This window comes from Xenopus laevis, chromosome 7S (genome assembly GCF_017654675.1).
Source record: "Xenopus laevis strain J_2021 chromosome 7S, Xenopus_laevis_v10.1, whole genome shotgun sequence".
NCBI classification, from domain to species: domain Eukaryota; kingdom Metazoa; phylum Chordata; class Amphibia; order Anura; family Pipidae; genus Xenopus; species Xenopus laevis.
Genome location: NC_054384.1, coordinates 50,641,153 through 50,652,694, shown reverse-complemented (window position 1 = coordinate 50,652,694; position 11,542 = coordinate 50,641,153). Strand labels below are relative to the sequence as shown.

Here is an 11,542-nt window from a genome sequence, read left to right as displayed (position 1 = left end):
GAACAGGTACCAAAGGGGGCATTTTGATCAGTGCTGGAACATGGAACCAAAGGGGGCATTATGATTGGTGATGGAACAGGTACCAAAGGGGGCATTTTGATCGGTGCTGGAACAGGTACCAAAGGGGGCATTATGATTGGTGCTCGAACATGGAAACAAAGGGGCATTATGATTGGTGCTGGAACAGGTACCAAAGGGGGCATTTTGATCGGTGCTGGAACAGGTACCAAAGGGGGCATTATGATTGGTGCTGGAACATGGAACCAAAGGGGGCATTATGATTGATGCTGGAACAGGTACCAAAGGGGGCATTTTGATCGGTGCTGGAACAGGTACCAAAGGGGGCATTTTGATCGGTGCATGCCCTGTTTACATACCTCACTTACACCTGTATACCCATGTATAGCTAATTACTGTAATATACATATTTTTTTGTTAGCCTGTTTCTTATTTCTTAGGTTTCTTTTTGGCCGGTACTTTAATACCTTACTGTGGAAGTTCTCTAGGTCTCCCGTGTGGCAGAATTTCTCAATTTTAGAAATGTCTTTGATGAGCAATTTGTTGGTCAGAATACCGACTAAAGTGCTGTAAGCAGGATGAGTAGTGGTTATCCATTTTTTATCTTTTTTTTGTGCTGCAGTCAATCTTTTGTGCTGGCATTTTTTGTACTTTTTCAAATTTTTGAATGTGTGCTTATTTGGAATGTGATAGAGCACTGATTTCCATTTATCCAACAAATTGTCAACATTCTGATCACATGTTTGTGAACACCACCACAAGTGATTTGCTATGGGTCCAATCCATTCAGCTATATCTTTACATTTTCGTTTCTTGCTTGCAGCTGTAAGTTTTTTCACCAGACTCTTACAGATGTGCCACACATCGAATTGATGATTAATGATCTCACTTTTAGACAGCATGAAGTTTCTAATGCTCGGATGATGATCTGTTGCCAATATTTTAATATTTACTCCTTTGTTTTCCAGTTTCTCCAAAATGTTTTCAAATGCATTTCTTTCCATTTGTCCTGTATTTTTCCCTGGTCCAACTTGCTCTATCTCGAAATCGACAATCTTCTTAGTCATTATGTCCATCATAGAATAGGTGCAGTATTTTGCACAGTGTCCCGGACTGTCAAATTGTCTGTCACCAGCCAATACAACAGCTTTACCTGTGATGTCTTCTTTCAAAGATTCCTGTTCATTGATCCAAGACAACTCTATAGCAGGAAAAACGTATCGTTTCTGGTAGGTGTAGTAAGTAGTATGGGAAAAAAAAGGAATGGCCATTAGCTGAAACATTTCTTTCACTTTGGTAAAAGAAGAACCACTTAGTAAAATAGCACATGCCAGTGATACATTGCCAATTGATATCTGACCTGCCATAGGTTGGGAATTCCATACAAAGGATCTATGTCCAGAAAGACAGGTTAACTGTACCTCTACCATACTTCCATAAATTTTTTTCTCTATATCGATTATGGGAGCTTGACCGTGTAATTCCCCACTATGTTGACATTTGATCAGATAAAACAGCTGGTCAAGGGATTCTTCAAAAACAATGAAACGTCGCTTATTTATTTCTTCAGTATGTTCTGTAAATGTAGATTCTTCCTCTGTAAATGTAACACTTTCCTCTGGAACATAAAGGGAAGTTTCCGTTTCTTCTTCAGTACTTGTGTCAAGCACTTGTATACTGCTGATTGTGCTATCGAGATCTACAACTAAATTTGGATCTTCCGGAACCGTAGAATCTCTGAGGTTCTGTTCAGTTGATATATTTCCAGTAACTATATATTGTGTTACTTTTATTGGTGTAGAAAACGAAACAGGGTATGTATGGTCCGCTTTTATTTTCCGCGGTTCAGCAGGCACAGAATCATCTCCTGTTTGTATTGCTATGTCCAAAGTTGTCATTGAGTAATCAGAACCACATGACTGATCAATTCCAAAAAGTGTATCGCTTGTAGTGGTATTTTCATCAACCATAATTATGTTATCTGTCTGAGTTCCAATTGTTATAAGATTTCTTACAACACGGACTAAGGTGTGAGAGGTAGAAGGAACTTCATCGTCTACTCTTCTTCTCTTTTGGCTTTGGAAAGGTGCAGCTTCCATTGCAGTTAGCGAAAATGTAGTTGGTTGGTTTTTAAAAATGGTAGGTACAGCTGTAGGCTTCAGTACTTTTTTGGATTCTTGCATGATGAAAGAATCATCTGTGAAGTGCAACGAACAAATTCTATAGCGTCCAGTTATAGATGCTTGTAAAATTTTATCTGCCTCTGCATCCAAATTATACTGTGCAGTTTGTCTTATCCAATTGGTTATTGCATAGATATCTTTTGGAAAGTTATGAAGTGTTACGTTCGGGAATTTATCCTTTTGCCCTGTGTAGTGATGACATCCGTGTACTATGCATTTAGGCATTTTTGTATGTTTGTCTGAAAGAAAGAAATTTTTGAGGTTTAGCGCCACTTACTCGAGACAAAAAAATTGTGTAAATACATATTTTAAAAAATTCTACAAAGACCTACAGATGGAGCCAGAAAGAATTGTACATCTGGCGCGCTGTAACGGATCAAGATAAATGCGCTAGTCGCGTCACATGCAGGGAAACACGATGCCCCGACGTTCTCCAAAGAGAGGAAAATAAATTAAAATAGGCGCAATTACACAAACGGCCACCAGGTGGCGCCTGATCGGCACTTCATTTACAGTGTACATCTCTAATACACGTCTCCCTCTCAGATCCATTTTTACTTTCTCCCCGATTTTTACTTAATCTCCTGTGTCCATCTCAGACCAATATTATATCTGTCCCATATCTCTATTTTTTTCATCTGCCTCAGGGTATCTTTCACACTACAAACAGAGCTATAGCCATATTGTAGTGAAGTGTGGTTAGGGTGCTGCTTTTGGTAATTTAAAGTCATAGTTTTGAATCCCCCCTCTGCCTAATTTTCACTTTATCTCCTTTGTCCCTCTCTCAGCCAATTTTTATTTTGCGCTCTGTCCCTCTGCCTCCCCAATTTTTGCATTATCCCATGTGTCGGTCTCAGCCTGAACTTACATTTGTTCCCCGGTCTCTCTATTTTACTCCGTGTATCTTCTGCACCAAAAGCTATAGCCCAATAGTAGTGTAGTGGTTAGAGGATTGGTTTTGATAATGGAAGGTCATAGGTTTGAATCCCCTCTCAACTTGATTTTTACTTTATTCCCTTTAAACCTCTCAGCCCAATTTTTTACTTTATACCCTTTGTCCCTCTGCCTCCCCAATATTTACTTTTTCCCTGTGTCCCTGTCTCAGCCCGATTTTTACTTTATCCCTGTGTCCCTGTCTCAGCCCGATTTTTACTTTATCCCTGTGTCCCTGTGTCAGCTCGATTTTTACTTTATCCCTGTGTCCCTGTGTCAGCTCGATTTTTACTTTATCCCTGTGTCCTTGTCTCAGCCCGATTTTTATTTTAACCCTGTGTCACTGTCTCAGCTCAATTTTTATTTTCTGCTCTTTCCCTCTGCCTCCCCAATTTTTACATTATCCCATGTGTACATCTGTCCCCCGGTCATTTTTCTACGTGTATCTTCTGCAAAGAAAGCTGTAGCCCTATTGTAGAGTAGTGGTTAGGGAACTGGTTTTGATAATGGAAGGTCATAGGTTTGAATCCCCTCTGAACCCGATTTTTACTTTATTCCCTTTAAACCTCTCTCAGCCCAATTTTTACTTTATTCCCTTTAAACCTCTCTCAGCCCAATTTTTACTTTATCCTCTTTGTCCCTCTGCCACCCCAATATTTACTTTTTCCTTGTATCTCTCTCTCAGCCCGATTTTTTTTCTTTATCCCTGTGTCCCTGTCTCAGCCCGATTTTTATTTTCCGCTCTGTCCCTCTGCCTCACCAATTTTTAATTTATCCCATGTATCCGTCTCAGCCCAAAATTACATCTGTCCCCCGGTCTCTCTACTTTGATCATTTTTCTACGTGTATCTTCTGCAAAGAAAGCTGTAGCCCTATTGTAGAGTAGTGGTTAGGGAATTGGTTTTGATAATGGAAGGTCATAGGTTTGAATCCCCTCTCAACCTGATTTTTACTTTATTCCCTTTAAACCTCTCAGCCCAATTTTTTACTTTATACCCTTTGTCCCTCTGCCTCCCCAATATTTACTTTTTCCCTGTGTCCCTGTCTCAGCCCGATTTTTACTTTATCCCTGTGTCCCTGTGTCAGCTCGATTTTTACTTTATCCCTGTGTCCCTGTGTCCCTGTGTCAGCTCGATTTTTACTTTATCCCTGTGTCCTTGTCTCAGCCCGATTTTTATTTTAACCCTGTGTCACTGTCTCAGCTCAATTTTTATTTTCTGCTCTTTCCCTCTGCCTCCCCAATTTTTACATTATCCCATGTATCCGTCTCAGCCCAAAATTACATCTGTCCCCCGGTCTCTCTACTGTGATCATTTTTCTACGTGTATCTTCTGCAAAGAAAGCTGTAGCCCTATTGTAGAGTAGTGGTTAGGGAATTGGTTTTGATAATGGAAGGTCATAGGTTTGAATCCCCTCTGAACCCGATTTTTACTTTATTCCCTTTAAACCTCTCTCAGCCCAATTTTTACTTTATTCCCTTTAAACCTCTCTCAGCCCAATTTTTACTTTATCCCCTTTGTCCCTCTGCCACCCCAATATTTACTTTTTCCTTGTATCTCTCTCTCAGCCCGATTTTTTTTCTTTATCCCTGTGTCCCTGTCTCAGCCCGATTTTTATTTTCCGCTCTGTCCCTCTGCCTCACCAATTTTTAATTTATCCCATGTATCCGTCTCAGCCCAAAATTACATCTGTCCCCCGGTCTCTCTACTTTGATCATTATTCTACGTGTATCTTCTGCAAAGACAGCTGTAGCCCTATTGTAGAGTAGTGGTTAGGGAATTGGTTTTGATAATGGAAGGTCATAGGTTTGAATCCCCTCTGAACCCGATTTTTACTTTATTCCCTTTAAACCTCTCTCAGCCCAATTTTTACTTTATTCCCTTTAAACCTCTCTCAGCCCAATTTTTACTTTATCCCCTTTGTCCCTCTGCCACCCCAATATTTACTTTTTCCTTGTATCTCTCTCTCAGCCCGATTTTTTTTCTTTATCCCTGTGTCCCTGTCTCAGCCCGATTTTTATTTTCCGCTCTGTCCCTCTGCCTCACCAATTTTTAATTTATCCCATGTATCCGTCTCAGCCCAAAATTACATCTGTCCCCCGGTCTCTCTACTTTGATCATTATTCTACGTGTATCTTCTGCAAAGACAGCTGTAGCCCTATTGTAGAGTAGTGGTTAGGGAATTGGTTTTGATAATGGAAGGTCATAGGTTTGAATCCCCTTTCAACCTGATTTTTACTTTATTCCCTTTAAACCTCAATCAGCCCAATTTTTACTTTATCCCCTGTGTCCGTCTCAGCCCAAAATTACATTTGTCCCCCGGTCTCTCTATTTTTCCATCTGCCTCCATGTATCTTTCTCACTACACATAAAGCTGTAGCTGTTGCATAGCAGTTAGACAGTTAAGGCCCCCATAGACGCGACGATTCTTCGTTGGCGAACGACCGATTTCAGCGCAGCCCGACCGATCCGTCAAATTATCGTGAGGTTAGTGGGATTCGAACGATGGAACATCTTACGATTTTTCATCCGACATCTGTCAGGAAATTGATCGGCCAGGTTAAAAAATCTTTGTCGGTCCCAGTACAATGTATCTGTGTTTGCAGGGCCAAGCAGGCGGCTCCCCTTTGTTTTCCTGGCAAATTGGTCGTTCTAGTTGATGGACAATTCGAACGTTTGTACGATGGTTCTCAGAAGATCTTGGTCTCACGATGAGGATTGGATCTGTTAAAAATCTGTACATCTATGGCCAACTTAAGTTTTACAAACTTAAAAAAGTACATTTTAATTACATGTCACTGAGCTACATTAAAGTAAATGGATGTACATTTCAAACTTGGCTTAGCTACCCAGATAAAAAGCTACTAGCAGCAATTACTTGCCATGGATACAAAATACACAATAGTGATAGCTGGTAAAAGTGTCTTACTTAATGATCACTATTGTCTTTTTTATAGTTGTGAGAAGTCGTTGGTAGTAGTAATTCTCTTCACCCTTCACTGTTTTCTTTGCAGAATCCACAAATAAGTGTGTCAGTCCAAACCCTTTGTTACATTTAAGTGGTGCCAATGATGTGTGAATGCTCAACTAATCCTTGTGCTTTAAAATGCTAATTAGCTGTGGTTCTATTCGGCTACCAAGATCATCTGAACAAGGGCAGACGGAGCTTGATCTCTGCTAAACAAAAGCTATTTAAAACAAGGCAAATGGTTTGCAAAATGGATGTATATACAGTAGTTCCAGTACATGAAAGTAATACTGCTGTACAAGCCCTTTGGGCCTCTAAGACTAAATAGATGAGCCAAAATGGAGGTTCTTTAGTTAAATGTTTATTCAAACTACACAGACAGTACAAGCCCAAGGCAGATCTATTTATTGCTAAACAGTGTATGTGAAGCCAAACAAAACAAACGCACCAATGCAGTAAATGAATATACTCTAAATTAGCCATATTTTTATTAAGCTACACACACGATGTGAATCATTTTTACATCCCTGTAGCCTGTCCTCCTCTCTCTATAGCAACAGGCAGGACGTTTGCTAAATGATCGATGCATTTATTGCATAAGTCCACACTTAAAACATTTAGCCAGTAATCCCGTATTCCATTTATTAGTTCCTCTTTTGTTTTAGGCTTATACACTGTCCTTATATGATACTTTAAGTTTGCCCATATCATTTCTATAGCATTAAAATCAGGAGACTCTGGGGGTGTTCTCTCCCATCTTATGCCCCGCAGCTCCAAGTGGGAGGCAGCAGCAGAGTGCTTGGGGTCATTGTCCTGGAACAGTCTGTGGCCGGAAGGCCAATGTTGCTGGATGTATGGGACTAATGAACTGTCCACAATATTTTCAATAAAGAATGCTTTATCCATTATACCTTCAAATATAACAAGTGGTCCTGCACCTTTCCGAGAAATGCCCCCCCAGACATGAACTTTTACTGGATGCTTTGGTCGTGGCTTAATGGACAGATGGTCTTTTCTATTGAAGGCAAATCTGGCAAATCGCTCCAAAGCTACAGAAGTTTCATCTGTAAAAATGACATCATTAAATGTTTCACCAGAATTGAGCCACTGCTGAGCCTGAATCACCCTCTTCTCTTTGTTTACATCGCGTATCATTGGAGAGTATCTGCAGAAAAAGAAATAAGAATTAAAATGATTTGCCAATATTTGGATTTCTGAGAGACACTTACATTAGGCTAATGCCAGATATGGTCTCTTCACTGGAATCTTTCTACTTAAAGGAGAACTCAAGTAATTTGGCGCAAAACTCCCCCCCATCCCCCCTTAGGCCCCCTCCCTCCTCCCCCTGGCCTACCTCCCCCCTTGGGCAAATGCCCCTAAGTTGCTACTTACCTCTCTGCGCAGGTCCTGTCCACGGAGTTCACAGGCACCATCTTGTCGCGAGCGCTCTTCTTCCTGCTTTGTCTGCGCATGCGCAGTAGATGGCATTTGCCGGTTCAGCACTACTGCGCATGCGCAAGTTTCCGGAAAAAAAAATCGGTAATCTTCGTGACTTTCGGCGCATGCGTAGTAGTGCTGAACCGGCAAATGCCTTCTACTGCGCATGCGCGAAAAACGCTGGACAAAGCAGTAAGGAGAGCGCTCGCGACAAGATGGTGCCTGGGAACTCCATGGACAGGACCTGCGCAGAGGGGTAAGTAGCAACTTAGGGGCATCTGCCCAAGGGGAGAGGTAGGCCAGGGGGGAGGAGGGAGGGGGGCCTATGGGTGGGATGGGGGGGAGTTTTGCGCCAAATGACTTGAGTTCTCCTTTAAGGGTAATTACACATGGGAATTTCTTCACACCCACTGAAAATGATTCCAGTATTGTACATACCTGACTTTTCCATATCTCCAACCAAGCTTGCGACGCATCCGCCGAATTGTAGAAAGTGAAAGGTGTTGTTGATATTTTGTAGCAAGGAAAACTTTGATTTGTCTGGCAGTGGTTTCATCATTTTCCTTTGTTATTTCCTCCACAAGAGACATCGTTTGTCTGTATACTGTACTGTACAGTGGAGTAGAATACGTGAAATAATGAAACACTGTGCTACATAAAATATCAATACAGCAGTAGGCAGGATGGTGGAACAGTGGCACATCATGTTACTGGGCCCAACTGTAAAATATTTCTAGCCCCTGCCAAATTTTGAAAATAAGACATTTTACTTAAGGCCATATTAACACTGCTTATATGTCAGTTTGTCAATTCCATCCCCTATGTGCCATGGGTTCCCAGAAGTCACATGGACTGCTTATTTATCTGTGTGTGAAGATCTTAAGCTGATCATAGACTTGCAAATACAGTTTAAAGGATACCAATAGTGAACTTACTTATTTGTCGTAGTTGGCCTGTTGCAGCCTGTTTTTGCCTTGCCACTGGCATGATAACGCACAGTTTGTCTTGATGCAGTGATCCCTAAAGTCTGTAATTTTTGGTGAATAGCAGGAACAGTCATTCCAGTATTTGCCATGTCTTCTATCATTTTGTGCACCTCTTTGCTTATCCGCCTAGGCTTGGATTTGTGCATATTGGCGCTGCTCATCATTTAGTACTGTTGCTTGATACAGAAGCTTGGTACTGTAGCTTTACTGCTGTACAAACTGACCACTTAACTTGACAAGTGCTAATAAAAGGTGGAACCTTTGTTTCAACCAACCACATTATCTGACACAATCATTAAGCCAATCAAGTAATGCTAGAATGAATACAATTACTAACACCTACGTACAATAAATGGCAGGTAGCCACTGCATAGCTAAACAAACATTCAGTGTGCTGCACAGTACAGAAGAGTTTGTATTATACCGTTTGTGTCCTTCTGCAATCAGAATGAAGTTTTATGGAGCACAAAAGAAAAGATCTGCAATTGAAGCAAAGCTGACCTCACAAGTCCCTGCTACACCTGCTAATAATTTGCCTATGCAGGGTCTGAAACGTCCCCTGAGAGAAAACACGGAAAATGTTTCACCACTATGCAAAAAGAGGTCACATCAAAAGACTACAAAGAGGCCAGTGGCAAAAAATAAGGTCCTGTATACATGGAGTACTAATTTCCCATCTATTGCACCATCACTGGATAAAAATGATAAAACTCCTCCAAATGAAACTGTTCCACTTATACAAAACTGCACGAAAGAGCAGGAATCCCAGACAAGTCATGTGGACATACCAGACGCAGGGAGTTGCTGCAAATGCGAATCAAAAATTGACGATTTAAAAAATGAAGTGCTGGCTCTCAAGCAAATGCATTCTGATTTTGCCACATTCTTCAAGGACACAATGGAGCAATATGTTGCCATGTTTAGGACGAGGCCCCCTCCAAGATCACCAAGGTCCCCTTGTGTTATCATTGATCAATGTGATATTGAGGACATCCCTTCTGAAACACTTCAGCAGCAGCAGTTGGTTCAATCTCCACAGCCACCAGTGAATTTATCTGCAGATCAATTCCATTCACAGCAACCTCTTGTTTGGAGCTCTGTAGATTTCCAACAATCAAGCACACCCAACTGCAGCACCTCCAGGCTCCAACAGGAGAACCCTTCTGGTTTAACAGACACTGACTCTTCAATCCGCAGATCATTAAGTTTCAATGAAACATGTCAGCAACTATGCTCTGTGGATTTTAGAGTGGGGCAACCCTCATTGTCTATGACAAGTGTTGTTGAGAATGCATCAGGGTCCATAGAACCAGCAATCCCCAGGAACAGTTCCAGTGAAAGGAATGACCAGGAGTGTACATCTGGTTTTGGAGAGGCACTGCCTAATATCCCCTTGGCACCTATTACTGTTGAGAGAATGGATTTTTTAAAAGTACAAGGTTGTCATAGGCCTCAGCGTTTTGCCCAGCTGATTTTTCAGCACCACGTGCCTTTTCCACTTTATAGTGAGTGGTCAAAAAAAGTGAACTGGGATGGGGCCCGTGGAAAACAAGCACTGCCACGGAATCTTGTAAATGAAATACTGTACCAGACAAAGATTCGTTTTCTAGTTGGTCCAGAGGAAATAAAAAAAATTAAAGACTCCGTTAACTCACTGCTCAGGATAAAAAGAACAGTTGCATGGACAACATATGTATAGGCTATCTAAATATGCAGTAGACAGGCAATAATGTGTTTTGCTTACTTTGTTATTTTATTTAACAGTGAAAACATTTCTGTGATTTGGGGTCTTTCAGTAGTGAAGCGTTTACTCAGCACACAAAGGAAATTGCCCAGATGCACTGCCCTGAGCCCTCAGCATGTGGGGGTGACAAACAAAGATAGAGCAGGCACTAAGTGAAGGCAGACTTCCAACAGGCACTGGTTCAGAGTAAAAGTTTTATTGTGTCCACAGCCTGATGCGTTTTTTGTTTTTTGTTACAAACACTCATACTGTAGGCTAATTATTTAACAGTGTCATTTTTAAAAAATCTTCTTTTATAGTGTTTTGGTGAATATCACTCTGTACTAGTGTGCAAAAAATAAACAATTTTCATTTTGGGAATATATTTTGTTTCCAGTTTATTCACACGACTAGGGATTCCATAGTTCTTGCACATTGCCAGCCAGTGGCGGATTAACACTACATGAGGCCCCTTGGCTACATTTTCGGCAGGGTCCCCCCGACCCCTAGTTAGTTTTTTAATCAGTTCCTTGGACATAATTATACAGAGGAATATTAGATAAACATTTGTGAACAGATGTGCAAAGCCTGCCATGCCCCGCATATATAACAGAGCATAGATAGCTAGAAACTCAGCTGCCATAAAGCAGGACATGACTGCTGCTTACAATGGGGATCAGATAGGATCAGATCAGATAGGCTATAGCCTATGTTAGCCTATTCATTAACCCGCCCCTGTAATGCCAGCATCTATTGAGTGGATTAACAGTATAACTGTAACATACTATGATCTTTTATGAATAGTGAAACATTGTGCTTTACACATTGCCAGTGTCTATTGAGTGGATAGAGACAAACATTGTGCAGGTCCATGTCTTTCCCCTTCCCCCTCGAGTGTCAGCAGACACTGGCAATGTGTAAGGCACAATGGTTTCACAATGGAATAGAACCAAAGCTAATTAGCATTTGAAAATACAAGGATAAGTCGAGCATTCACACATCATCGGCACCACTAAAATGTGCCATAAAGCAGGACAGGACTGCTGCTTACAATGGGGATCAGACAGGATCTGTGCAGCCACTGGGACTGAATGCTGTGTTATACAGATAGCTAGAAACTCAGCTGCCATAAAGCAGGACAGGACTGTTGCATACAATGGGGATCAGACAGGATCTGTGCAGCCACTGGGACTGAATGCTGTGTTATACAGATAGCTAGAAACTCAGCTGCCATAAAGCAGGACAGAACTGCTGCTTACAATGGGGATCAGATAGGATCAGATCAGATAGGCTAT

General features: G+C 41.3%; 1 protein-coding gene across 1 annotated transcript; it reads right to left on the bottom strand.

Annotated features, from left to right (window-relative positions):
• Nucleotides 1–6,454: 6,454 nt before the first annotated feature.
• On the bottom strand, nucleotides 6,455–8,688 carry LOC121396371. The gene is made up of 3 exons (XM_041571235.1): nucleotides 8,474–8,688; nucleotides 7,977–8,147; nucleotides 6,455–7,266 (listed from the first exon to the last, which is right to left on the bottom strand). Exons 1-3 carry the CDS (start codon nucleotides 8,686–8,688, stop codon nucleotides 6,621–6,623), a joined length of 1,032 nt encoding a protein of 343 aa, XP_041427169.1. The 3' UTR covers nucleotides 6,455–6,620.
• Between the last annotated feature and the right edge of the window lie 2,854 nt (nucleotides 8,689–11,542).